Below are 27462 nucleotides of genomic sequence, written 5' to 3' on the forward strand. Positions count from 1 at the left end.
CAATCTTGGTGCCACCCTTGAATCTCTCCCTTCTCTTAATTTCAGTTCCTTTCCTTTTCTAGTAGAGAAAGAAGAGACGCATTTTATCCACGAACCCAAAACTCCGGCACCAGTCACGGACTCAGGAAGACAGTCTTCCCTTCGTGTGGGGAACTTGCCTGATTATTCACCCACGTTTCAGAGGTGTCTGATCATCGCAGGGACGCCTGCCTTGGTCCTTCACCTTAGTGGCAAGTACCACTTTCCTGGGGGATGGGGGCATGTACCCCCCACCCCTTCTCTCCGTGTCGCTACCCTTTCTTTTCTCTGGGCTTGACTTCTTCACTATAGGCAACCTTCCACCTTCATTCTTCCTTCTTCTCCCTTGGCCTGTGTTCCAAGAACTTAAAGCCTCTTCAACTCACACCTGACCTAAAACCTAAATGCCTTATTTTCTTCTGCAATGCCACTTGACCCCAATACAAACTCGACAATAGTTCCAAATAGCCAGAAAACACTTTCAATTTCTCCATTGTACAAGATCTAGATAATTCTTGTCGTAAAAGGGGCAAATGGTCTGAGTGCCTGACATCCAGGCATTCTTTTACACATTGGTCCCTCCTTAGTCTCTGTTCCCAATGCGACTCGTCCCAAATCCTTCCTTCCCTCCCACCTGTCCCCTCAGTCCCAACCCCAAGCATCGCTGAGTCTTTTCAATCTTCCTTTTCTACCGACCCATCTGACCTCTCCCCTCCTCCCAATACTGCTTCTCCTCAGGTCACTCCCTGCCAGGCTGAATCAGGCTCCAATTCTTCCTCAGACTCCACTCCCCCACTCTATAATTCTTCTATCACCTCCCCTCCTCACACCCAGTCCAGCTTACAGTTTCGTTCTGTGACTAGCCCTCCCCCACCTGCCCAATAATTTCCTCTTAAAGAGGTGGCTGGAGCTAAAGGCATAGTCAAGGTTAATGCTCCTTTTTCTTTATCCAACCTCTCCCAAATCAGTTAGCGTTTAGGCTCTTTTTCATCAAATATAAAAACCCAGCCCAGTTCATGGCCCATTTGGCCACAATGCTTATACCGTTTACCGCCCTAGACCCAGAGGGCCCAGAAGGCCATCTTATTCTCAATATGCATTTTATCACCCAGTCAGCTCCTGACATTAAAAAAAAGCTTCAAATATTAGAATCGGGCCCTCAAACCCCACAATAGGAATTAATCAACCTCGCCTTCAAGATGTACAATAACAGAGGAGTTGCAATTACTTGCCTCTGCTGTAAGAGAAACCCCAGCCACATCTGCAGCATACAAGAATTTCAAAATGCCTAAGCCACAGCGGTCCGGCATTCCTTAAGGACCTCCTCCCTCAGGATCTTGCTTCAAGTGCCGGAAATCTGGCCACTGGGCCAAGGAATGCCTGCAGCCCAGGATTCCTCCTAAGCCGTGTCCCATCTGTGCGGGACCCCATTGGAAATCGAACTGTCCAACTCGCCCGGCAGCTACTCCCAGAGTCCCTGGAACTCTGGCCCAAGGCTCTCTGACTGACTCCTTCCCAGGTCTTCTCGGCTTAGTGGCTGAAGACTGACACTGCCTGATCGCCTCTGAAGCCTCCTGGACCATCACAGACACTTTGGGTAACTCTTACAGCGGAAAGTAAGTCCATCCCCTTCTTAATCAATATGGGGGCTACCCACTCCACATTACCTTCTTTTCAAGGGCATGTTTCCCTTGCCTCCATAACTGTTGTGGGTATTGACGGCCAGGCTTCTAAACCTCTTAAAACTCCCCAACTCTGATGCCAACTTGGACAACATTCTTTTATGCACTCCTTTTAAGTTATCCCCACCTGCCCAGCTCCCTTATTAGGATGAGATATTTTAACTAAATTATCTGCTTCCCTGACTATTCCTAGGCTATAGCCACACCTCATTGCCGCCCTTTTCTCCAGTTCAAAGCCTCCTTTACATCCTCCCCTTGTATCTCCCCACCTTAATCCACAAGTATAGGATACCTCTACTCCCTCCTTGGCAACTGATCATGCACCCCTTACCATCCCATTAAAACCTAATCACCTTTAACCCACTCAACACCAATATCCCATCTCACAGCAGGCTTTAAAAGGATTAAGGCCTGTAATCACTCGCCTGTTACAGCATGGCCTTTTAAAGCCTATAAACTCTCCTTACAATTCCCCATTTTACCTGTCCAAAAACCAGACAAGTCTTACAAGTTAGTTCAGGATCTGCGCCTTATCAACTAAATTGTTTTACCTATCCACCCCATGGTGCCAAATCCATATACTCTCCTATCTGCAATACCTCCCTCCACAACCCCTCTACAACCCATTATTCTGTTCTGGATCTCAAACATGCTTTCTTTACTATTCCTTTGCACCCTTCATCCCAGCCTCTCTTCGTTTTCACTTGGACTGACCCTGACACCCATCAGGCACAGCAAATTACCTGGGCTGTACTGCCACAAGGCTTCACGGACAGCCCCCATTACTTCAGTCAAGCCCAAATTTCTTCCTCATCCATTACCTATCTCAGCATAGTTCTTCATGAAAACACACATGCTCTCCCAGCTGATCGTGTCTAGCTAATCTCCCAAACCCCAACCCCTTCAACAAAACAACAACTCCTTTCCTTCCTAGGCATGGTTAGCTACTTCCGCCTTTGGATACCTACTTTTACCATCCTGACTAAACCATTATATAAACTCACCAAAGCAAATCTAGGTGACCCCATAGATCCTAAATCCTTTTCCCACTCCCCTTTCCATTCCTTAAAAAACAGCCCTAAAGCTGCTCCCACACTAGCTCTCCCTAACTCATCCCAACCATTTTTCATTACAGACAGCCAAAGTACAGGGCTGTGCAGTGAGAATTCTTACACAAGAGCCAGGACCGCACCCTGTAGCCTTTCTTTCCAAACAACTTGACCTTACTGTTTTAGGCTGGCCCCCACATTATTTCAGATACCACACCTGACCCCCATGACTGTATCTCTCTGATCCACCTGACATTCACTCCATTTCCCCATATTTTCTTCTTTCCTGTTCCTCATGCTGATCACACTTGGTTTATCGATGGCAGATCCACAAGGCCTAATTGCCACTCATCAGCAAAGGCAGGCTATGCTATAGTATCTTCTACATCTATCCTTGAGGCTACCGCTCTGCCCCCTCCACTACCTCTCAGCAAGCCAAACTCATTACCTTAACTGGAGCCCTCACTCTTGCAAAGCGACTATGCATCAATATTTATACTGACTCTAAATATGCCTTCCATATCCTGCACCACCATGCTGTTATATGGGCAGAAATAAGTTTCTTCACTATGTAAGGGTCCTCCATCATTAATGCCTCTTTAATAAAAACACTTCTCAAGGCTATTTTACTTCCAAAGGAAGCTGGAGTCATTTACTGCAAAGGCCATCAAAAGGCATCAGATCCCATTGCTCAGGGTAATGCTTATGCTGTTAAGGTGGCTAAAAAAGCAGCTAGCATTCCAACTTCTGTTCCTCAAGGAAGTTTTTCTCCTTCTCATCAGTCACTCCCACCTACTCCCCCACTGAAACTTCCAACTATCAATCTCTTCCCAAACAAGGCAAATGGTTCTTGGACCAAGGATCTCCTTCCAGCCTCTTAGGCCCATTCTATTCTGTCGTCATTTCATAACCTCTTCCATGTAGGTTACAAGCTGGTAGCCCGCCTCTTAAAACCTCTCATTTCCTTTCCATCATGGAAATCTATCCTCAAGGAAATAAATTCTTAGTGTTCCATTTGCTATTCTACTACTCCTCAGGGATTGTTCAGGCCCCCTCCCTTCCCTACAAGTCAAGCTTGAGAATTTGCCCCTGACCGGGACTGGCAAATTGACTTTACTTACATGACCCGAGTTAGGAAACTAAAGTACCTCTTGGTCTGGGTAGACACTTTCACTGGATGCGTAGAGGCCTTTCCCACAGGGTCTGAGAAGGTAACCACGGTCATTTCTTCCCTTCTGTCACACATAATTCCTTGGTTTGGCCTTCCCACCTCTATATAGTCCAATAATGGACCAGCCTTTATTAGTCAAATCACCCAAGCAATTTCTCAGACTCTTGGTATTCAGTGGAATCTTCATACCCCTTACTGTCCTCAATCTTCAGGAAAGGTAAAATGGACTAATGGTCTTTTAAAAACACAAATCATCAAGCTCAGCCTCCAACTTAAAAAGGAATGGACAACACTTTTACCACTTGCCCTTCTCAGAATTCTGGCCTGTCCTCAGGATGCTACAGGGTATAGCCCGTTTGAGCTCCTGTATGGATGCTCCTTTTTATTAGGCCCCAGTCTCACTCTAGACACCAGCCCAACTTGAACCGCACCCCAAAAACTTGTCATCCCTACTATCTTCTGTCTAGTCACACTCCTATTCATCATTCTCAACTACTCGTAAATATCCTGCCCTTGTTTACATTGCCAGTTTACACTTTTCCTTCAAACCATCATAACTGATATCTCCTGGTTTTACCTCAAACCGCCACCCTTAATTCTCTTTTAAAGTGGATAGATGATCTTTGCTGACAGGGTACCCTCCAATACTTTCACCCTGATGAAGTCCTATTCTTTACTTTTATACGCACTCTTATTCTTGTTCCCATTCTTATGCCACACTCTACCTCTCCGCAACTATCTCCACCACACTATCAATCTCACTCACTCTCTCCTAGCCATTTCTAATCCTTCTTTAACAAACAATTGCTGGCTTTGCATTTCTCTTTCCTCCAAAATCGTGGAGGCCTTGACTGACTCACTGCTAAAAAAAGAGGACTCTATTTTTAAATGAAGAGTGTTGTTTTTACCTAAATCAATCTGGCCTGCTGTATGACAACATAAAAAAACTCAAGAGTAGAGCCCAAAAAACTCACCAACCAAGCAAGTAATTATGCTGAACCCCCTTGGGCACTCTCTAATTGGATGTCCTGGGTCCTCCCAATTCTTAGTCATTTAATACCTGTTTTTCTCCTTCTCTTATTTGGACCTTGTGTCTTCTGTTTAGTTTATCAATTAATACAAAACCATATCCAGGCCATCACCAATCATTTTATATGACAAATGTCTCTTCTAACAATCCCACAATATCACCCCTTACCACAAAATCTTCCTTCAGCTTAATCTTTCCCACTCTAGATTCCCATGCCGCCCCTAATCGCGCTTGAAGCAGCCCTGAGAAACATCGCCCAGTATCTCTCCATATCACCCCCAAAAATTTTCACCACCCCAACACTTTACCACTATTTCGTTTTATTTTTTCTTATTAATATAAGAAGACAGGAATGTCAGGCCTCTGAGCCCAAGACTGCATGTATACATCCAGATGGCCTGAAGTAACTGAAGAGTCACAAAATAAGTGAAAATGGCCAGTTCCTGCTTTAACTGATGACATTACCTTTGAAATTCCTTCTCCTGGCTCAGAAGCTCCCCCACTGAGCACCTTGTGACCCCCACCCCTGCCCGCCGAACAACCACCTTTGACTGTAATTTTCCACTACCTACCCAAATCCTATAAAATGGCCCCACCCCTGTCTCCCTTCGCTGACTCTCTTTTCAGACTCAGCCTGTCTGTACCCAGGTGATTAAAAAGCTTTATTGCTCACACAAAGCCTGTTTGATGGTCTCTTCACAGGGATGCATGTGACAGTTTGTTCCTGAATACAAATAATAACAGAAGAATAAAGAGGTATTCAGGTAAACATCGATTCATTACTACTATTTAAAAGGCAGATTCTGCATTATTTCCATAATTGAGAATCCATGAAATTAGTATGAAAATACTGTCTACCTCAGCTAAATATGAATAGATGCTACATTTTGTAGCAAGCACTGGGTTTCTTGCTCTCTTACGTTAGGGCTTTTTCCAATCATCTGTAATTTATACAGGTAAATTAGGTGAGAACACACCTTAGTAAAGGATTTGATTTGGTAGAAAGTCTTAAATTTGGTAATCACAGAGCACAGCTGGAAAATACTTGCAGACATCCATTACATACTTGAAGAACAAAACGTTACATTCCACACAGGTTTTAAATCAATAAAGGTGTAAAGCAGGAGAAGAGTCAACAAATGGGTTCCAGCTATTGATTGTATTATTTTGGTTACTTTGGTCACTTCAACAGTCTATGCTTTAGACTTCTCAAATGTAAATAAATTGGTAGTTTGGACAACAGATTTTTAAAGTTCAATTAGTGTAGATAAACTAGAATTTATATGTACCTCAAATTTAATTTCTAGTTTTAAAAATGGAGAATTAGCTCATAAAAGATCTAAGTTTTTAAAAGCTACTTAATGGACACTGTGCTGCACTGCTCAGACCCTTTCCCTTCCCAACCTCTGCCCAACTTCCAGGATCAACAAACTCATTCACCATTCTTCCAGTTTCTGAAAAGGTTGCCTGGGAGGGCTCACCACTGAGACCTGCCCCAGGAATAGCTATCCATAGAACAAAGCTTCCTTACCTATGTCTAAGTGCCTCACCCTGGAGGTATCTCAAAACCAATGACTGGTCAATTGGGGGTTACAAAGATTTGGCCCCCTGACTTCAAGGCACGACCACTGTAAGCTATCATTTCATCTGCAGATCTCCTGTCAGATCTTCTGAGACCTCTATGGACCTGTATCACATAGTTCAAGTTCTGCCTTGCCTTTTTAGTCAATCGTTATTGATTGTTGTCCTAAGCATACTTCCCAACAAATCTGCTGCATGCAATATGCCTGCCAGCCTGTTTTCAAGGAAACCTAACCTAAAACATCATTCATCATTAAGGATAGAAGACCATAAAAGGCAAATAAGTCATCAGTTCCCCTCAAATGACTGTTTCTAAACCAATCTGTGGCCAAAGCTTAGTCAGTTACTACATACTGAAGAACGAATCAAAAAATCTTAATTTAATCCATGTCTTTGGTCCCTTAGTCACTATCTGAAACAACAATAACTAAATCCACTTATGGAGAGTTTACTATATTCCAAGCACCACACATACCACTTAATTATATGTTTTGGAATAATATTCAGAGTAACTCCATGGAGAAGTTGCTATCATTAACTGCAGTTTTATAAAGAAGTAAACAAAAGATTATGTTAATTTTCATGTCCACAGTCATAATACTAGAAAGTAGAGCATACAGGTCTCCATCCCAAGCTGTAGTATTCCAAAATCCACGATCTGATACTACACAAGGTCCTATAATTTCCATCAATCTTGTCAGCAAACATGTGTGTGGGATTTTACCATGACAAAATATAGGTGTACCATAGCAAGAAACAATCACAATTTCCTTGGAAAACCCATCAAATCAGGATATCCTTCTTGTGTAGGGAAGTCAATGACATGTATGAAAAATAGTGAAGCATGTTAAATAATCAAAACTCCAACCTTTGCCCTCCTAATAAATTAGTGCTTAAAGCTTAGCTTTACCTTGACCAAAACAGTATTTCTGTGCCCTGTCTTTTGTACTTTGAAGTTATACTTTCAGTGTGAAAAGCTTAATCTCCATCTTAAAAAGTGAGCTAAAACTCAAACTACTGAATTTGTAATAGCTGTATATATTATTGATTTGATTGTTTCTAACTGGCACAGTATATGAAAATAAGTATTAGACTTCTTAAAAATGGGATTTATTCAAATTTCACCACTTCACACTGTTAGAAGAGCTTAGTAGTATGGACAATCCAAAGCTTTCACATTACTATAGAAAACACATATTTGTGTTTTCAATAAACCTCAGTTCTAAATGGTAATTTTAGACTTATTTTTGTCTTCTGACTCCAGCAACATAGATGTCCAAAAGTAAGAGCAGTGTTAGCAATATGAAAGCCCTCAGCATGGATGGAGAGTGTGGCAGGAGAGAGTGCAGAACAGTTAATAACATGCCTTCAGCCAGACAGGTCTGTGTTTGTATCTCACCTCTACCTCAACTAAATGTGTGACTTTGGGAATGCTATTTAGTCTCTCTGAGCCACATTCTTTTCTGCGTCACCGAGTTAACAATACTTGTCTCATAGGAATATAATAAGAATTAAATAATATAATATTTGCAAAAGCTATGAAAGAACCTCTTAGGCACTTAATTAGTAGGTACTATTATCTTTGACAAAGATGTGATACTCACTGTTTAGTGGGAATCACCATATGGGAAATTGCTTTGTTTTACTTCAAGGGAGCTCTTAAGACAACTATGCAGTGAAAATGTTTGAAAGCATGCATTTTACATTTCTAAGTGCCAAATAGAAGTAATTGGACAGAGAAGGAAATGGCAGGAAGAGACTGTAAATTAGCATAATAGCATAATGTAAAATTTAGCTTAGAAATATTTGCCCTACTCAAATTCATTTCTAGGTAGCAGCAAGTTTGCCTATTTTCCACTTATGAAAACAAAAACTCCCTTGGGGGATAGTACAAATGAGCGAGTTTATAACCCCCCAAATCTGGGAAAGCTATAAACCATTTCCTAAGCCTACATGATAAACAGACGGTCTGATAAAAATAATTTATTTGCCTTAAAATTTTATTTAAAGCCAACTATTGTAATCATTTAAAATATCTATGAGATAGAGTGGTTTTACAAAAACAGTTAGTATTTATAATTGAGATTTAATAAAGCATAAGTAAAACATACAGAAACTGATGTTTAAAATATGAATGAATGTGAATGCAAAACCTAATCTTGTAGAGTCAAGTTCTATTTCAGCCTACAAGGTGCTAGGTGAATCTAAGAAATATTGACGGCATTTGTCAGATAAGCACAGAATTAGGAGCAAGTAATTTTCTGTTACTATTTGTGATGAGAATAAGGGAGGTGAGGTGAAAAATGACTTCATCGTAGACCAGATATAATCCACAAATTGCGTCTATTTGTCTTTGGTGGTTCTTTCTAAAGATCTTTGCCATAGGTACATTTTCCCCTCCTCTTTTGTTAGAGAGAAATAAGCACCATGGCCTCAAATATTAGACTTTAATTAAATACTCTATTCTGACTCAGTCTACTCCAAATGAGAGCCACTTTGGAAATAAATATTTCTCCTTTCTTCTTTATCCCTCCAACATTTCCTTTTCTGTAGTTGCACCCTCTAAGGAAGACTGTGCTATAAAGAGATGGGGGAAGGAGGCTCTGTCCACAAAGCATTTCTCAAGCTAGGTCCTGAGCTCTATATATTAGGTGGTTTTTACTCTTTCAACAGATATGCATTGATTATCCACCATATACTGTTCTATGAATTCATCTTTCAAAGGGCTCATGGAGCTTATGATCTATAAGGAGAACAGATATTAATTAAACAAATAATTTAATGACTGGTGTTGAAGAGTGTACATGGGATGCTCATAAAAGGAAAGGTCAGGAAACTTAATCTAATAGGGAAGGGTCAGTGAAGGCTGCTCAGCAGAAGTGATATGAAGATGAGATGTGAAGGATGAGTAAGAGTTCCCAGACAAAGAGAATGGGTGGAGTTTAAGGTGTGAATACATGGAAGAAAATGAGGTTGGTTCCCAGGGTGAGACCCAAAAGTGGGAAAATGAGAAAGCATTAACTAAATGATTGAACAAAATTTAATGGGATTGGCGGCATGGGGTGGCTCATGCCTGTAATTCCAGCACTTTGGAAGGCTGAGGCAGGAGTATTGCTTGAGGCTAGGAGGTTGAGATTAGCCTGGGCAACATAGTGAGGCCCTGTCTCTACACAATTTTTTAAAAAGTTTAGCCAGGCATGGTGGCATATGCCTGTAGTCCCAACTACTCAGGAGGCTAAGCCCGGGTGTCCAAGTTGGAGTGAGCCATGATCACATCACTGCTGCCCAGCCTGGGTGACAGAGGCAGACCTTGTCTCAAAAAAAAAAAAAAAAAAAAAAAAAAAAAAAAAGATAGAAAGAAAGAAAAAAAATTAATGAGATTATATATTAAAGAGCTCCTCAAAACCATTAATACATTAGTAGGCACTATGCACTTTAAAATATATATTAATCAGCATTTTCCAAACTAGGCCATTGAAAAATGTATTTTATTTCATTCTCTCCTTCCTTTTTCCTTTTCCCCTCCCCTTCCCCTTCCTCTTCCCCTTCCCCTTCTCCTTCCTTCCTTCCTTCCTTCCTTCCTTCCTTCCTCCTGTGCCCCCTCTCCTGATCTGGGATAATTTCCAGAGAACAATCTTTCTTTAAAAGAATGGAAGAAGTGGTCTCCAATAACCTGCTTTACTACAATTATCCTTTTTTTCTCCTCTCTGTCATTTTGGTAAAATATTCTTACAGAACCAGAAGAAATAAGACAATTTTTTTTCTTAAATGAAAAAGTAAGAAAAGAAAAACTATGATGGATATAGACTGTACACATCCAACCTCTTTATCTTCATCTCTTGCACTTCTGAACCTGAATCTTCTGAAACAAGCCTGCAATGGACTCAGAGCCTTCGTACTGAGGGCTCCCTGGGCCACCTCAAGAGTGAAGGCCCAGGGTGAGATGTCCTTTGTTGTAGGAGGCAACCCATAGGGAGGCTCCAGAGCCTCATTTAACTAATGGAGCTTCCCTGAGGTGAGGAAAAGCTCTCTTGTCTTTTTCCACCAACCCAAACACATTATTTCCCAAAGTGGTCACTAAACCAATATTTGTTCTCCAAGAACAATGTACTGTTTTTATTTTCACACTTTGAGATTCCACAGGGGGAAAGAACAAACCTTTCATTTATATGACAAAAATATCAAGTACATGAGGCTATCCTCATGTCATTTTAATTATTGATGAACTTGTTAGATCTTTATACTGTATCCCACTTTTCCTTTTCATTCATATCCAAACTGTTATTTGGGCATTGATGACAGTGAATATGAAACAAAAGAATTCTGAATTTTAAAAGTAATCAAATTCTCTTTCAAAGGTCTACATCACATGAAAGTATTCAGGAGCTCATTGTAACCAAAATAATTTTCATGGAATTCCAAAAAGGATTCAAGCTGAGTAAGCAAAATATGTTTTTAGATGATGATGTTTATATGAGTACTTTAGCAGAATCCTCATAACAGAGACCATTTGGAAGTGAGCTGTTCTCACTGACATGACTGGTGTCCCCAGAACACAAAATAAGCACTCCCATCCCTCAAATTCTCTATTGTGTTTAAATTATCCTTTCTCACAGTGGCCTCTAAAGTGCTGAAGCCCTTTAGCACTGGAAGCTATGTTGGACAACTATCGATCTAATGCGGTGATTGTCAACTGTAGGTGATTTGCCCCTCAAAAGGCATCTGGCTACATCTGGAGACACTTTGCTTCTAGTGGGTCAAGGCTAAAGATGCTGCAAAACATCCTATAATACACAGAACAACACATCCTATCGAAGAATGATCTGATCCAATATGTCAATACTGCCATGATTGAAAAATCCTGATCTAGTGCAATAATCCTTGCAAACACTTCTGTGAGATAGCTCTTTGTAATTTCTAGACTGGTCTCATTGTTAGAAATGTCTTTATTATGTTAAATAAAAATGTATTTTCCTAAAACTTTCTGCCTATTGGGATCCCAAAGGAAAAAAAAAATCAAATCTTTCACCCACATGACAGGTAACTGAGACTACTCTCATATTCCCAGTTTCTCATTCTCAGTCTCTCATGGGCAAGTTGAAAAGCCACATGCTCATGTCTTGCACTTGCTTCTCAAAAAAAACATAATTTCAGAAATGAAAGCAATAATCCAAGTTAAAACCAGGTATTTTAAGATTATGAAAGTAATAATAATATCTGTATTACCAAGTATTGACCACTAATGATGTGCCAAGGGTTTTATACACATTACTTTATAAACTAATATTGACAATACCAAAGATGCCCTGCCAGGTAAGTATCACTAGCACTATTTTGCAGATGATGAAACTGAGCCTTAACAAGGTGGAGAGATACATTCACAGACACAGAAGTAACAAGTGAGGGATCTGGAATTGAGTTCTAAAGTCCTTGCCATTTGTGTGAATAGTTACTACTATTGTATTTCACATAAAATTCAGTTTTCCTTTCTCAACCATCTCCTACCTCCAGTTCCTTTTCTTCTGTCTGTACCTACATTCCCTTCTCTCCTCTTTCTTTTCTTCCCATCTTTGCCTCAAGCTGGCCACAGGGCTCTCACATCTTTTACCATAATCACATCTTAAGAAGCAGGCCAGGCCGTAGAAGGGACTTACTTAAAGCCCTTCCAGCTCTACACACTACTTCTTTTGTATTTTCCCTTTGCCTTGTGAAAAGGGCCTAGGCCTGCTGAAAGAAATTAGATCTAGAAGCCTCTCTTCAGTGTGAACATAGGTGAAAAAGTCTTTGATACACTGTTTTAAGAAAGCGAAAAAGTTTTCAGTGATTCAGTATATACTAAAAAGTAAACTAACCTCTATATTTTTTATGAATACAAGAATTCATTATACTATTCTCTCTACTTTTATGTTGAAAAATAGTTTAAAAAAACAACAACAAAAAACTCTTGCTGCTCTGTACTTGACATTCAGCAACTGATTTCTTTTCTTATTCCATATTTTCTATTTAATGCTATGGTGAAGAAATGATTTTCAAAATAAAGTTGCCAACACAAGGGAAGGTTAATTTCTAAAGTAATTTTTTTTATTATTATTATACTTTAAGTTCTAGGGTACATGTGCACAACTTGCAGGTTTGTTACATATGTATACATGTGCCATGTTGGTTTGCTGCACCCATTAACTGGTCATTTACATTAGGTATTTCTCCTAATGCTACCCCCTCCCTAGCCCCCCACCCCATGACAGGCCCTGGTTTGTGATGTTCCCCGCCCTGTGTCCAAGTGTTCTCATTGTTCAATTCCCAACTATGAGTGAGAACATGTGGTGTTAGCTTCTCTGTCCTTGTGATAGTTTGCTCAGAATGATGGTTTTCAGCTTCATCCATGTCCCTACAAAAGACATGAACTCATCCTTTTTTATGGCTGCATAGTATTCCATGGTGTATATGTGCCACATATTCTTAATCCAGTCTATCATTGATGGACATTTGGGTTGGTTCCAAGTCTTTGCTATTGTGAATAGTACCACAATAAACATACATGTGCATGTGTCTTTACAGCAGCATGATTCATAATCCTTTGGGCATGTACCCAGTAATGGGATGGCTGGGTCAAATGGTATTTCTAGTTCTAGATCCCTGAGGAATCGCCACACTGACTTCCACAATGGTTGAACTAGTTTACAGTCCCACCAACAGTGTAAAAGTGTTCCTATTTCTCCACATCCTCTCCAGCATCTGTTGTTTCCAGACTTTTTAATGATCATCATTCTAACTGGTGTGAGATGGTATCTCAATGTGGTTTTGATTTGCATTTCTGTGATGGCCAGTAATGATGAGCATTTTTTCATGTGTCTGTTGGCTGCATAAATGTCTTCTTTTGAGAAGTGTCTGTTCATATCCTTTACCCACTTTATGAGCGGGTTGTTTGCTTTTTCTTGTAAATGTGTTTAAGTTTTTTTTAGATTCTGGATATTAGCTCTTTGCCAGATTGGTAGATTGCAAAAATTTTCTCCTATTCTGTAGGTTGCCTATTCACTCTGATGGTAGTTTCTTTTGCTGTGCAGAAGCTCTTGAGTTTAATTAGATCCCATTTGTCAATTTTGGCTTTTGTTGCCATTGCTTTTGGTGTTTTAGTCATGAAGTCCTTGCCCATGCCTATGTCCTGAATAGTATTGCCTAGGTTTTCTTCTAGGGTTTTTATGGTTTTAGGTCTAACGTTTAAGTCTTTAATCCATCTTGAATTAATTTTTGTATAAGGTGTAAGGAAGGGATCCAGTTTCAGCTTTCTACATATGGCTAGCCAGATTTCCCAGCACCATTTATTAAATAGGGAATCCTTTCCCTATTTCTTGTTTTTGTCAAGTTTGCCAAAGATCAGATGGTTGTAGATGTGCGGTGTTATTTCTGAGGGCTCTGTTCTGTTCCATTGGTCTATATCTCTGTTTTGGTAGCAGTACCATGCTGTTTTGGTTACTGTAGCCTTGTAGTATAGTTTGAAGTCAGGTAGCATGAGGCCGCCAGCTTTGTTCTTTTGGCTTAGGATTGTCTTGGCAATACGGGCTCTTTTATGGTTCCATATGAACTTTAAAGTAGTTTTTTCCAATTCTGTGAAGAAAGTCATAGGTAGCTTAATGGGGATGGCATTGTATCTATAAATTACCATGGGAAGTATGGCTATTTTCACAATATTGATTCTTCCTGTCCATGAGCATGAAACGTTCTTCCATTTGTTTATGTCCTCTTTTATTTTGTTGAGCAGTGGTTTGTAGTTCTCCTTGAAGAGGTCCTTCAGATCCCCTGTAAGTTGGATTCCTAGGTGTTTTATTCTCTTTGTAGCAATTGTGAATGGGAGTTCACTCATGATTTGGCTCTCTGTTTGTATGTTATTGGTGTATAGGAATGCTTGTGATTTTTGCACACTGATTTTGTATCCTGAGACTTCGTTGAAATTGCTTATCAGGTTAAGGAGATTTTGGGCTGAGACGATGGGGTTTTCTAAATATACAATCATGTCATCTGCAAACGGGGACAATTTGACTTCCTCTTTTCCTAATTGAATACCCTTTAAGTGCTGCAATTAAGACACACAGACTGACAAATTGGATAAAGAGTCAAGACCTATCTGTGTGCTGTATTCAGGAAACCCATCTCACGTGCAGAGATGCACATAGGCTCAAAATAAAGGGATGGAGGAAGATCTACCAAGCAAATGGAAAACAAAAAAAAGCAGGGGTTGCAATCCTAGACTCTGATAAAACAGACTTTAAACCAACAAAGATCAAAAGAGACAAAGAAGGCCATTACGTAATGGTAAAGGGATCAATTCAGCAAGAAGAGCTAACTATCCTAAATATATATGCACCCAATACAGGAGCACCCAGATTCATAAAGCAAGTCCTTAGAAACCTATAAAGAGACTTAGACTCCCACTCAATAATAGTGGGAGACTCTAACACTCCACTTTCAATATTAGACAGATCAATGAGACAGAAGGTTAACAAGGATATCCTGGACTTGAACTCAGCTCTGCCCCAAGTAGACCTAATAGCTATCTACAGAACTCTCCACCCCAAATCAACAGAATATACATTCTTCTCAGCACCACATTGCACTTATTCCAAAATTGACCACATAGCTGGAAGTAAAGCACTCCTCAGGAAATGTATAAGAAGAGAAATCACAACAAACTGTTTCTCAGACCACAGTGCAATCAAGTTAGAACTCAGGATTAAAAAACTCACTCAGAACTGCACAATTACATGGAAACTGAACAACCTGATCCTGAATGACTTCTGGATAAATAATGAAATGAAGGCTGAAATAAAGATGTTCTTTGAAACCAATGAGAACAAAGACACAATATACCAGAATCTCTGGGACACATTTACAGCAGTGTGTAGAGAGAAATTTATAGCACTAAATGCCCACAAGAGAAAGCAGGGAAGATCTAAAATTGACACCCTAATATCACAATTAAAAGAACTAGAGAAGCAAGAGCAAACAAATTCAAAAGCTAGCAGAAGGCAAGAAATAACTAACATCAGAGCTAAACTGAAGGAGAGAGAGACACAAAAAACACTTCAAAAAATCAATGAATGCAGAAGCTGGTTTTTTGAAAAGATCAACAAAATTGATATACTGTTAGCAAGAATAATAAAGAAGAAAAGAGGGAAGAATCAAATAGATGTAATAAAAATAATAAAAGGGATATGACCACTGATCCCACAGAAATACAAACCACCATCAGAGAATACTATACACACCTCTACACAAATAAACTAGAAAATCTAGAAGAAATGCATAAATTCCTTGACACATACACCCTCCCGAGACTAACCCAGGATGTTGAATCCCTGAAAAGACCAATAACAGGCTCTGAAATTGAGGCAGTAATTAACAGCCCACCAACCAAAAAAAAGTCTAGGATCAGACAGATTCACAGCCAAATTCTACCAGAGGTACAAAGAGGAGCTGGTACCATTCCTTCTGAAACTATTCCAATCAATAGGAAAAGAAGGAATCCTCCCTAACTCATTTTATGAGGCCAGCATCATCCTGATACCAGAGCCTGGCAGAGACACAACAAAAAAAGAGAATTTTAGACCAATATCCCTGATGAACATTGATGCAAAAATCCTCAATAAAATACTGGCAAACCGAATCCAGCAGCACATCAAAAAGCTTATCCACCAAAAATCAAGTGGCTTAATCCCTGGGATGCAAGGCTGGTTCAACATATGCAAATCAAGAAATGTAATCCATCACATAAACAGAACCAAAGACAAAAACCACTTGATTATCTCAATAGATGCAGAAAAGGCCTTCGACAAAATTCAACAGCCCTTCATGCTAAAAATTCTCAATAAACTAGGTATTGATGGGACATATCTCAAAATAATAAGAGCCATTTATAACAAACCCACAGCCAATATCATACTGAATGGGCAAAAACTGGAAGCATTCCCTTTGAAAACTGGCACAAGACAGTGATGCCCTCTCTCACCACTCCTATTCAACATAGTGTTGGAAATTCTGGCCAGGGCAACCTGAAGTTAATTTCTTATGAACCCAGGATTAGGCAAAACTTCTTAAGTTATTTAAGTAAAGACAAATTTACTTGTGTATTTTCTCCCTTTTCAATTATTCCCTTCTATTTTCATGTTACCAATTTCATGTATATGGGATGTACAGATGCAGACAGATGGGAACATGTTTTACAACATGCTTTACAACACGTTCCCATCTGTCTGCATGTATACATACCATATATAGAAAATAGTTTTGCTCTCTTTCTTAAGTATACATTTAAACATGTGGTCTCTGTTCCCAATTATCTTTCTTAGAAAATGAATAAAGTCCAAATATCCAACATCAATGAGAATATTAAATAAATTACAGTACTTTCCTACTGTGAAATATTATATGGTCATTAACATGAATGAGGCATATACAGTAATATGGAAAGATGTCCATCACATGTAGTTGAGTGAAAGGAGCCAGTTACAAAACAATAGGATCCAGCAAATAAATGTTAGAAACTCATGTACGCAGAAGCATATGGGAAAATATCTGGAAAGATATATGTCAAAGAGTAGAGAAAAGGATTGGAAAGTGGGGAAAATTTTTTTTAAGTTTGTATTTTATTTTATATCTGTGAATTGTCTAAATGTTTATAATGAACTCATGCTATTTTTATAATAATATTAAATGATATGCTGACTAGCTAATCATATTTGATGGTGTCCATTATTTAGCTAGATGCCCTCCCATGCCATTATTTACTCCATTTTATTTTTCTAATTTTACTTCCCATTCTCTCTCCCATTACACTGGATTTTACCTTTTCTAAACACTGCCTGTTTTGTTTAATGCTTCCACCTCAACCCAGAGTATCCGTATTTCCCCTAAATTCCATCTCCAAAGAAAATTGTGCATATATTAGATTTCCATATACATTAAAATACTCCATAAAAGGAGAAAAGTAAATATTAAAGAAATTAAATATATATATATCTTTTTTGAGACAAGGTCTCACTCTCTTGCCCAGGCTGGAGAGCAGTGGTGGGATCAAGGCTCAATGAAACCTCAAACACTGGGGCTCAAGCAATCCTCCTGCCTCAGCCTTCCTAGTAGCTGGGACAACAGGTGTGTACCACCACATCTGTTTTTTTTTTTTTTATTTACTGTAGAAACGGGGTCTCCTTATGTTTCTCAGGCTGATCTTAAAATCCTGGGCTCAAGTGGTCTTCCTACCTTGACCTCCCAAAGTGCTGGGATTACAGGCATGAGTCACTGTGCTTGGCCTATATTTTGAATCAACAAGCTTTAATACATTTTAATTCATTACTTCCTGAATTGTAAGGTGTCAAAAAATAATAAAGAGTAGTTACAAAGTTCTTGAGCAGATAACTATTTTCCTTGTAAAAAGATGGCTTACTTAAACATCAAGAATACTATGGTAGCCTTGAATACCTTTTAGAATGAGATAGGACACAAAAAAAGAAAAAGATGCATAGCACCCTAAAAATGTGAAAAAGCAAGAGATATGTTTCTTACCATTGTGAGGGTAAATGGATGATTTTCTAATGCAGATACACTGGGACAATGTAGAGTAATATACTAAAAAGCAACAAACAGATAAGTTTTAAATGACCAATTAAGAATTTCAACTATTTCAATGATGCTATGTTTGCTAAATTCCAAAAATTACATAAGGATAAAGGCTATTTAAAAAGTTGCTGACCACTGACTCACCTGGCCAGGTCTTGCTTTAAAATTTTCTTTGACCATTCGGATTTCCATGACATCTGAGGGATGACTTATGACTGAAATGATGGTGACTGGCTTATTGCTCCGGATATACCTGTAAAGTCTTTCGGCACAGTACAGGCACAAAGGTCCAGAAATCCAAAGCCAAGTCTAAGACAAATTTTTGAAAATATACTTCAAGAAATACTCGTGTTGTAGAAATCTACACCCTGCCCAATTGCTTATTGCATACATTACAGTAATAGTATTTTAATTTGTATTTTAAATAAGAAAACATAATAAATGAGTGAAAAATAACAGATGCTCACTATCATTCAAACAAACAAAAGTATAAAATAAAACAGAAAGTAATATCAAGACCCTACCCTCAATCTCATGCTCTGGGTGTAACTATCCATGAACAAACAAGTGTATATTCTTTCATACACCTTTCTATGCCTACAGATATGTAATATATATACACGATATATTTAATAAAAGAATAAAGGGGAGTTAACAATCTCCGATAAATCTGGGGATAATTTTAGAAATAAAGTAACAGTCTAATGTTATTAAATAAGAAAACCCTAGATTTTTAATGTACATAATGTATATGCATAATATACATACATATAATAAATATATATATGTTAAATATGTATAGCACATATGCTTAAAAATGCAATATGCTAGGCATGTTGTTTACCACTTACTTTTATATAATATAATAAGAATATAAAATAATATTTATAATTTGGAAACCATGACAATTTTGAATATGTGTTGCATGGTTAGCCCTGATTCCAGGATATATGCAAACTTTGGGAAGTGCAGAAGCCTATGTGGCTTACTGTTCTCTTAAAATTACACACTTTATCTTTCACATCCCTTTGAGGCCTCCAACTAAAACTTGTCTTAATGGTCACTTTTTAAAGCCTCACTTTAGTTGTTTCAAATCTTCCTTCTTTCATGCAGACAGATCATGCCTCTTCTGCATATAATAACATTTAGCCCCACACTGTGTTATGAGTAGCATTGCAAGACAAGGTCTGCAATGTAGCAGCCTCACACCTTTGAGACAATCACTTACTCTTTGAGTGTCAGGTCCCACATGAGCAAAACGGGAGTCGCCATACCTGCCTGGTCTAATATTTGTGAATATTATGTGAAACTCAGAAAAGTTCTGAAAATTATAGCGGCTAGTAGGGATCTAGAGTATTATTATTAATAATAATAAACACATGACTAATACACTATTCCAAAGTCATCTACAAATTCATTCTAGCTTTTGACTTCTCTTTCTTCTCTTCCAATATAGACATTTGACATCACTATTTCCTACTTCCACTTTCTATAGATGAGGAATAAATGGTGTAATTTGCATGGGGGCAGTTCTCACAGGCACAGAGGAAGATAAGGGCCCTTATTGTACTAATTGCTGAATACTTATGGATGTTTACCAGGAGCAAGCATATTAGTCAAAGACCTGGGTTTACATGCTTCCACTGCCACTTACTGGTTTGGAGACTTTGATCAAGGTAAGCACAATTTCTTCATCAGAAAATCGAAGGTGATATTAATTACTTCAAATAGTCATTGTGAATATTGCAAGAAATATTCTGTATGTCTAATAAGTGTTCTGTATTAGGCATACAGGACATTTTAGCACAATGCCTGGCAGATAATATTAAGCATTCAATAAATTGATTTTGCTATTTACTATTTACAATATTATACATAATATTATAATACAATAAAGTAATAATTTGTGGTATTGGTGGTAGGTTTTTTTTACTACTATTTTTATTATTCAATCAGCTTTTCTCAAATGATGGAAAAAATATTTGTCATCTCTTGGCTGCAAGCACCAATGCTGTTGCATGCAAAGGTCATATGGTCAGTTAAGTAGAAATGATATATATCCTCTAATATCATAGATCTTTTGCACTGAACTGTCAGGTAACTGTAATGGAATAACAGGTACTAACTTACTGTTGAAACATCCTGAAATATCCTATTATGCATGAATATATATAGCTTGAAAAACACATTTATATGTGATGTTGTTCAGTCCAATGGAAACAAACTTTGTGGAGATCAAACACAAAATTAATCTGACCTGTGGAAAATTAGCTTGGAATCTGGGCTCTTCCATACAAATCTTCACAAACGTGTTCTGGGTAAACTCTTCCGGTTTTGAAAATCCTTCAGGGAAAGGTTCATGAAAATGTTCTGAGAAATACTCTGGTAAGGAAATATTCTGAGAGCTGGTTCGGTTAAGACTGATGCAGCCAGGAGGGTGGGTATCTAAATTAGTTTGATACTTCAGCAGCCCTCTAAAATTAAATTTAAAACAAAAAAACAGAGAAATGAAAAGATTTGAGATCAGGGGACATGGTAAAAGAAAATAATGTATGTATTTTTTTATTTATTTTTGCTAACTTTACACAGCATTTATCCAAAAAGTGTTCCTTATGTATTATGTTTAGGAGAAATTGAAAAATCTTAAAAAATTTTAAGAAATTCTTATCTATAGGACTAAAACAAAAATTTTGGCACTCCAAACAAATGCTATAAATATGTGTTAGAGAAGAATACATTCAATCTCTCCAGGCATTGTTGAATTTGATGGCCTTTACTTCAAGACTATTAGGCATTCATACAATCACATACAAGTTTTCACTTCAATAAACAGTATAATGAGGAATATTTTGCTAGATCTCCAAACATAAGGGAAAAATACCGGGAACATATTTAACTTGGCCAAGCCTGGATAAAACAAGCCTTGCTGATTTGCAGAGAAATGTTAAACAGAAATAACTGGAACTGGAAGTTTGCCTCTCCTATGGTCTGAAAACAATGTATATACAGCAATCAGTCCCTAAATCTGTTTACTTTTCAATTTCGCCATAGACAGAACCACATACAAAGTTCAAAATAATAAATCAGGCAGGAGAGCCCACACCATAAAAATCTCATTCTGATTATTTCTTATTTTGTGAGAAACCAAGACAAACCATTCAACTTTCTGTGTCCTGCCTTTCTTGTCAAGTGGTTAACATCTACCTCATAGGGATAATCCATAAAATGACAGATTGTACATAGCATCAACAAGGTCACTGCTGCATAAGCAAGTATTGCATGACAAAGTAAGATTTGGAAATGCTTGAAAATTTTGCAGTATATTTTATTATTTTAAAGAATACTAAGGAAAAATTTATTTCCAAGATTATCTGTTTTTGGTTGGCCTACAGTACATGCTTTTTAAATTATCTTTCATGCTCCCAAATACTTAATTTTAGTAGTTTAATTGCCTGAGGTCAGGAGTTCAAGACCAGCCTGACCAACATGGAGAAGCCCCGTCTCTACTAAAAAACATAAAAAATCAGCCAGGTGTGGTGGTGCATGCCTGTAATCCCAGCTACTTGGGAGGCTGAGGCAGGAGAATTGCTTGAACCCGGGAGGCGGAGGTTGCGGTGAGCCCGAGATCGCACCATTGCACTCCAGCCTGGACACAAGAGCGAAACTCCGTCTCAAAAATAAATAAATAAATAAATAAATATATATATATATGTATGTCACGGCTATGATGCTTTTACAAAAATAACATTTTTAAACAAAAACTGTATAATGATACTAAGAGATCCATATATGAAGGTTAGGAAAGCAATGACCAAACCAGTCTCTGGTTGTCATCTGGTTCACCATCTCCTCGTCCTGATCACTTTCCTTTCTTCCCTCTTTGCTTATGCTCACTTCCTTTTTTAAATTTTATTTTCTTCCTTAAAATTAGTCATCATGAATCATTAGGGAGCATTCAGTACATGTCAGGGGCATGCATTACATGACATCATAGTAGACCACACACAAACATACTTTTTTTTTTTAAAGTAATACAGCAGATATACCCTTTGTATGAGATAAATTGATAAATATTATACAAAAACGAGCCAAATTTTTGTCGGTAATCATTTATAAGTTTCTAGTCACACAATACAATTGCTGGGATATTATACTTAGACAACCTATGAATTTGATTCAGCTTTCTTTACATTAATAATTTACCCAAACCTTTTGCTCCTATTGGCCATCGGAAGGATAGTGACTAATAGCTAAGTAGGTAAAAAACCCCAAGCATTTATTCTACTGGCCAAAAGTTGAACAGACATGAGCATAATGCACTTAGCACTACTCCAATGGTTCTTCCGAATTCAACAGAGTCAAATCCGGCTCCTAACACTCCAGAAACTCATGATCTAGTTTGGAAGATCTCTTCAAAGAAGCTGAACATAAGTCAGACTACAGATAGTAACTGGAGTAGTGTTTTAATAATAGCTTAGTAATGTATGGAAAACACCAGGTCTAGCCCAGAGAAATTTATATGCATTTTACATTATCCTCACAAAAACTGCATGAACTAGGATCATTATTCCCATTTTAAAATTTAAAAATAAAAGTATTTTAAAAGATGAAATAATACCCCAGTGTCACATAGTTGAAAAGTAGCAGGGCCAAGATTTGAATTCAGATCTGATTCAAATTCTATGCTCTTCACCTCTCATGATATATCACATTAGTTCACTGAATCCTCACAACATAACTCTGAGAAAGGTAAGGAAGGGGGAAGATTAATACTTGCTAAGAAAGTATCACATCAGTAATTTTTAGAACATCTATTTCTCATTTAAACTTCAAAACAAAATAATCATACAAGGTAAGTATTTTTATTTCTATTACACAGATGAGAAACCTAAAGCTTTCATTCAGGTAAGAGATGAACTAAGTATACTCAAAGCATAGGGTTCAGAAACCTACCTAGCTCACTCCATGCCCCTATGTCACGCGAAGCAAATCAGATGGTTAAAGAGGTAGACATTGTAAAAGGGGTTCAAAATAAACAAAAGTCAGATTGTGTGTGTGCGTGTGTGTGTGTGTGTGTGTGTGTGTGTGTGTGTGTGTGTGTGTGTTGGAATGGGGCTGCTTATAATTTAGGGTCCTAACACCAGGCAAATAAATGTCGTTAATCCCTTCTCCTGTCATAACATTCAAGTGGACATAACTCTACCATGCTCTAGGTCCTTAGAGTAGCGAATGTTGTTACTATACAGTAAAGTTCTTCAGGCCAGCCCAATCAAACAGTTGTGCTGTTCTTGGCACATAAATTGGCACGTATTATTCTAAAATTCCTTTTAATTTTGAGAGCTTTGTATTATTTTAAGCTACACTCAAGCTAAATAGCATAGGCCATCTCTGTCCTAAAACCCCATTAAAACTGTCCTTACTTTGTCTTCTTTTTTTACTTTCAGATTTCAAGCTTTATTTCAAGACTATAATAATAAAAACAATACGGTATATGCATAAAAACACAAAAAACAAACAGAATAGAGAGCTCAGATTACTTTGTCTTAGTTGTAACTGTTGCCACCAAAGAAATATGGATAAGATCTAAAGACAGACAATGATAAAATCATTCATCAAAAAAAAACTCAAGTATGACATCCCAGGTCATTTGGCTGTAAATTAGGTGGTGAAGGTACTGAAAGTTCACTGGAAGGCAGGTTTTTCACTCAGTATTGAAAGGCCACCTACTGGTTAAAAAAAAAAAAAAAAAAAAAAAACTTGTATGGTAAAGATCAGTGGCCTTAAATTGGGAGTACTTAAGTATCTCCCAACACATCAATGTCAGTCGGCAGAGCTGGGAATGAAAGCCCAGTTAGTCTAATTCCAAAGTCCGTGCTCCTTTCTCTGTACCAGGCCTATTCCCCTTGCAGAATATCCACACTACTTTATGGACAATCTTTAAATTGAAGACCAATGTATACATTGGGCAAAATTTGATGGCTTTATATGGCTATAGACTTAGAAACGGAGGGAGCATGTTTTATCAAACCAATAATTTTATGTGTTATTTTTCAAGCTCAATTGAATGCAATAACTTACTTTTTCATTGTATGAGTAAAGAGTGAAAGTGTTCATTTCTTTGGTATTAGTGCAGAATTTCTTAGAATTCTTATATTTGAAGGCCATTATAACAATCTCTTTCTAAAGAATATTGAATAGGAATGTAGATTAGATATTAAGGATATTTGGATTGATAGAAAAAATCTGATATGGTCTCTCTAATCCATTTACTTCACTGTGGCCATATTTATTAAAATTTGAGGCACGTGTTCGATAAGATTTTTATGGTGTTTTAAATTCCTGGTACCTTTATTTATTTTAGATGCATGCCTTTCTTTAAAGTAGAATGAAATCTTCTCAAATGTAACAGAACCCACTTAAGATAACCCAAAGCTCTGTGTCTATTTGCCAAACAATACTTCCCCTGCTTCTTGCCCCACACCGCCACTGTGATATACCTCATTTAGACACATTATTTTATTAATTTTGGAACCTTATTAGCTTCAATATTATGGTCACTGCGTTCAAAGGCATGCACAGTCTAGAGCAGCACTGTCCAATAGAGCTTTCTGTGATAGTGGAAATGGTCTAAGTCTCTAATGACCAACATACTAACTATTAGAGAAAAGTGGCTATTGAGCAATTAAATTTGCTCAATAAGAACTGAATTCTTAATACTATTTCACTTTAATTTAAATTGAATAGCCACAGCACAGATATAATGGGTCAAATCAAACATAAAACCAAAAATGATAATTTAAAAGGGCAAAATGATTAATGCAATATAAACATATGATAACCTCTTGAGAGTAGAGATGGGTAATGAACTTTGATTATAAAATTCCAGAAAGGCTTCACAGAGAAGAAGGCAGCTGAAGGATGTAGAGATTCCAGGGGTTAGAGAATAGGAGAATGGCATTCCAATATGAGGAAGCCAGATGCACAAAGGTACTTGGTTTATTCCTGAATAAGTAGAAGGGATCATGTCTTATGCATTTATCCCTTATACATTCATACTCACTGCCAAACCTCAGCATCCCTCTAATACTTTTCTTGCACATAATAGATCTCTAATGCATTTCTAGTGAATTGATTTTAAAAGCAAACAATAAACACATAATTTGTTTTAATATAGCAAATCATGTAGTAATCAAAAAGACAGCATTCTTGCATGTATTGTTGTAGCTTTCATAAATAAATGATAAATAATTTTAAAGCAAAAAACAAGAAGGGAAAAAGACATTAGTGAATGGTAAACGAGAGTCTTGCCAGGTTATAATGACATGGCAAGGGATGAGGAAAGAAGTTGCATAGACTATGTGGAAATATAAGTGTTTATTATTAATTTTATAAGTTTCATTGTATGAGGTTCCAAGGAGAAATTTTGAAGTATCTGTGGAATGTCTAGTGTTCTCCTATCACGAGAAATAAAGAATTTTATGGAGTTTCAAAATTGTTTCTGCACTCAAAAGGATCTTAACATGTGCTATCAAACATTCAACCATGTTTCAAAGTTGTAGGTTTCTTTTTTTTTCCCTTGTTTCCCTCAAGAGGCATTATAGTTATCCTATCTGGGTTTTTTTGTTCATTTGTTTTGCTTTCTGTTTGTTTCTTTGTTTTTAATACCCGGCTGTGACAAAGTCTTATAAAATAATACAATACATTAAATGAATCCTACTAAGTAATAACGTGATTTTATGGCAATCAAAACATGATTTTATGGCAAAAGATAAATATTACAAAATACCACACCTGACAAAAGGACAATGCCAGAATCATCCCTACTTTAATTTCATGTTAAAAATATCCCACAAATGCAGTGTCACTTATGTGACCTTCATATTTGTGGTATTTTAATCTATTTTGAAGGAGGAAAAAAAAATTCTTATCCCTTAGGAACCTACTTTTTTTCCTAATATTTTATAACATGATTTTTTTTCTTTATGGTAAAAATATATCTTGATTCTGGCAGTTATTTTTATTTTGCTTCAAGTACAAAGAAAAAGAGTTTAATTCAAAAAATAAAACCAAATTGTATATTTTAAAATTTATTGCAGTTCTCTAACTTCTGTAGAATCCACTAGAATGTGCACTTCTTAAAGTCAAGGGTTTATCCTGCTCCACTGCTATTTTTCTACTGCCTAAAATAGTGCTTATGATTTATAATAAGTACTCAATAAATATTCATTGATTAACTTAGTGACCAGAAGTGTATAAACAACTTCTGTTGTGATTGTTGTTGAAACACGTGATTGGGGAGTCATCTGGTTTTAACAGATATTTGAGCTCATTTTCAACCTTCAAAAAGGAGGTCTATATTTTAGCAAATGGCATGTAGTAACATGACAGTTATTAAGTAACAGAGAGTAACATTAAGTAACAGACAGTTATCAAGAGAGTCAAGTCTACTCGCTAGGTGCATTTAGAAGTAGAGTGCTTTCCTAAACTACAGATCCAGTGTGCCTCAGGAAATCCTAAGTATCTGGGCACCCACCCTACCAAAGCTTTTACTCCCACCCCCACTTTGTTTCTCTGGCCTAACAGAGTTCTTGCCTCTGCATTCTTTCCTGGCTCTTGCCTTTGATAGCTAAGAGTACTGCCATCTGCAGCTTAACCACAGCAGGAATTGTGTCTAGCTCTTACTGGTGGGGTGGTCCAAGCTTACAAGATAGGAATAACATCATGTGTTTGTAACCTGTGCAGGTGCACCGGACCTTGCTCTTTAGAAAGACCCTGCTATTGGTTTACTGCTCTGTTGTCATCATCTCCAAATGCTTAATAATTTTTTGATCAAGGAATCCCACATTTCATTTTGCAGTGGGCCCTGCAAATTAAGTAGCTCATTCTGCCACAATCTCTGTGCAGCTGATTAATGTATAGCCTAGGGTCTTAAGGGCTTAGGATCAACATTTACAACTTCCTTGAGTACCTGAAGTAAAATAGGTCATTTCCCTAAGTTTCCTTAACTGAAAAAGAGAAATAGTACCTGTTCCTCTGTACTTCACAGGTATACAAAGGGAAGAGCTTTGACCCCTTGCAAAGAAAAAAAAATGTAAGCATCTATTACTTCTTAGTATTTCCTCAGCTTTCATGCTTCACTAAGATGACAGTGGAGGATAAAATATTTATTTCATGTTTCAGAAAAACAGTACTATACTGAAAATGTTTCTTAAATAAATAAAGTCCTTTTTCCTTCCCTTTCCCCCAACTTTCTCATCTTATAATACCAGCTGTAAACACTGGCTAATATAAAAGTTCCCTGAAGAAAAACTGAGATGGAAA

The 27462-nt window shown here is 37.6% G+C and overlaps 1 protein-coding gene across 9 annotated transcripts in view; it reads right to left on the reverse strand.

The window, feature by feature from the left end:
* NOX4 (NADPH oxidase 4) overlaps positions 1–27462 on the reverse strand; it is a 168500-nt gene that overhangs the window by 52625 nt on the left and 88413 nt on the right. For 6 of the 9 annotated variants that reach the window (XM_054439382.2, XM_063671312.1, XM_063671313.1 and 3 more), the window contains 3 exons: positions 20399–20615; positions 18286–18450; positions 18088–18150 (listed from right to left, as the gene is read on the reverse strand). In XM_054439382.2, coding sequence (XP_054295357.2) covers positions 18088–18150; positions 18286–18450; positions 20399–20615 — 445 coding nt within the window. The remainder of the gene's footprint in view (positions 1–18087; positions 18151–18285; positions 18451–20398; positions 20616–27462) is intronic. The other 3 variants (XM_063671315.1, XM_054439383.2, XM_054439384.2) reach the window with 2 other exon arrangements.

This window comes from Pongo pygmaeus, chromosome 9 (genome assembly GCF_028885625.2).
Source record: "Pongo pygmaeus isolate AG05252 chromosome 9, NHGRI_mPonPyg2-v2.0_pri, whole genome shotgun sequence".
In the NCBI taxonomy this organism is placed as follows: Eukaryota; Metazoa; Chordata; class Mammalia; order Primates; family Hominidae; genus Pongo; species Pongo pygmaeus.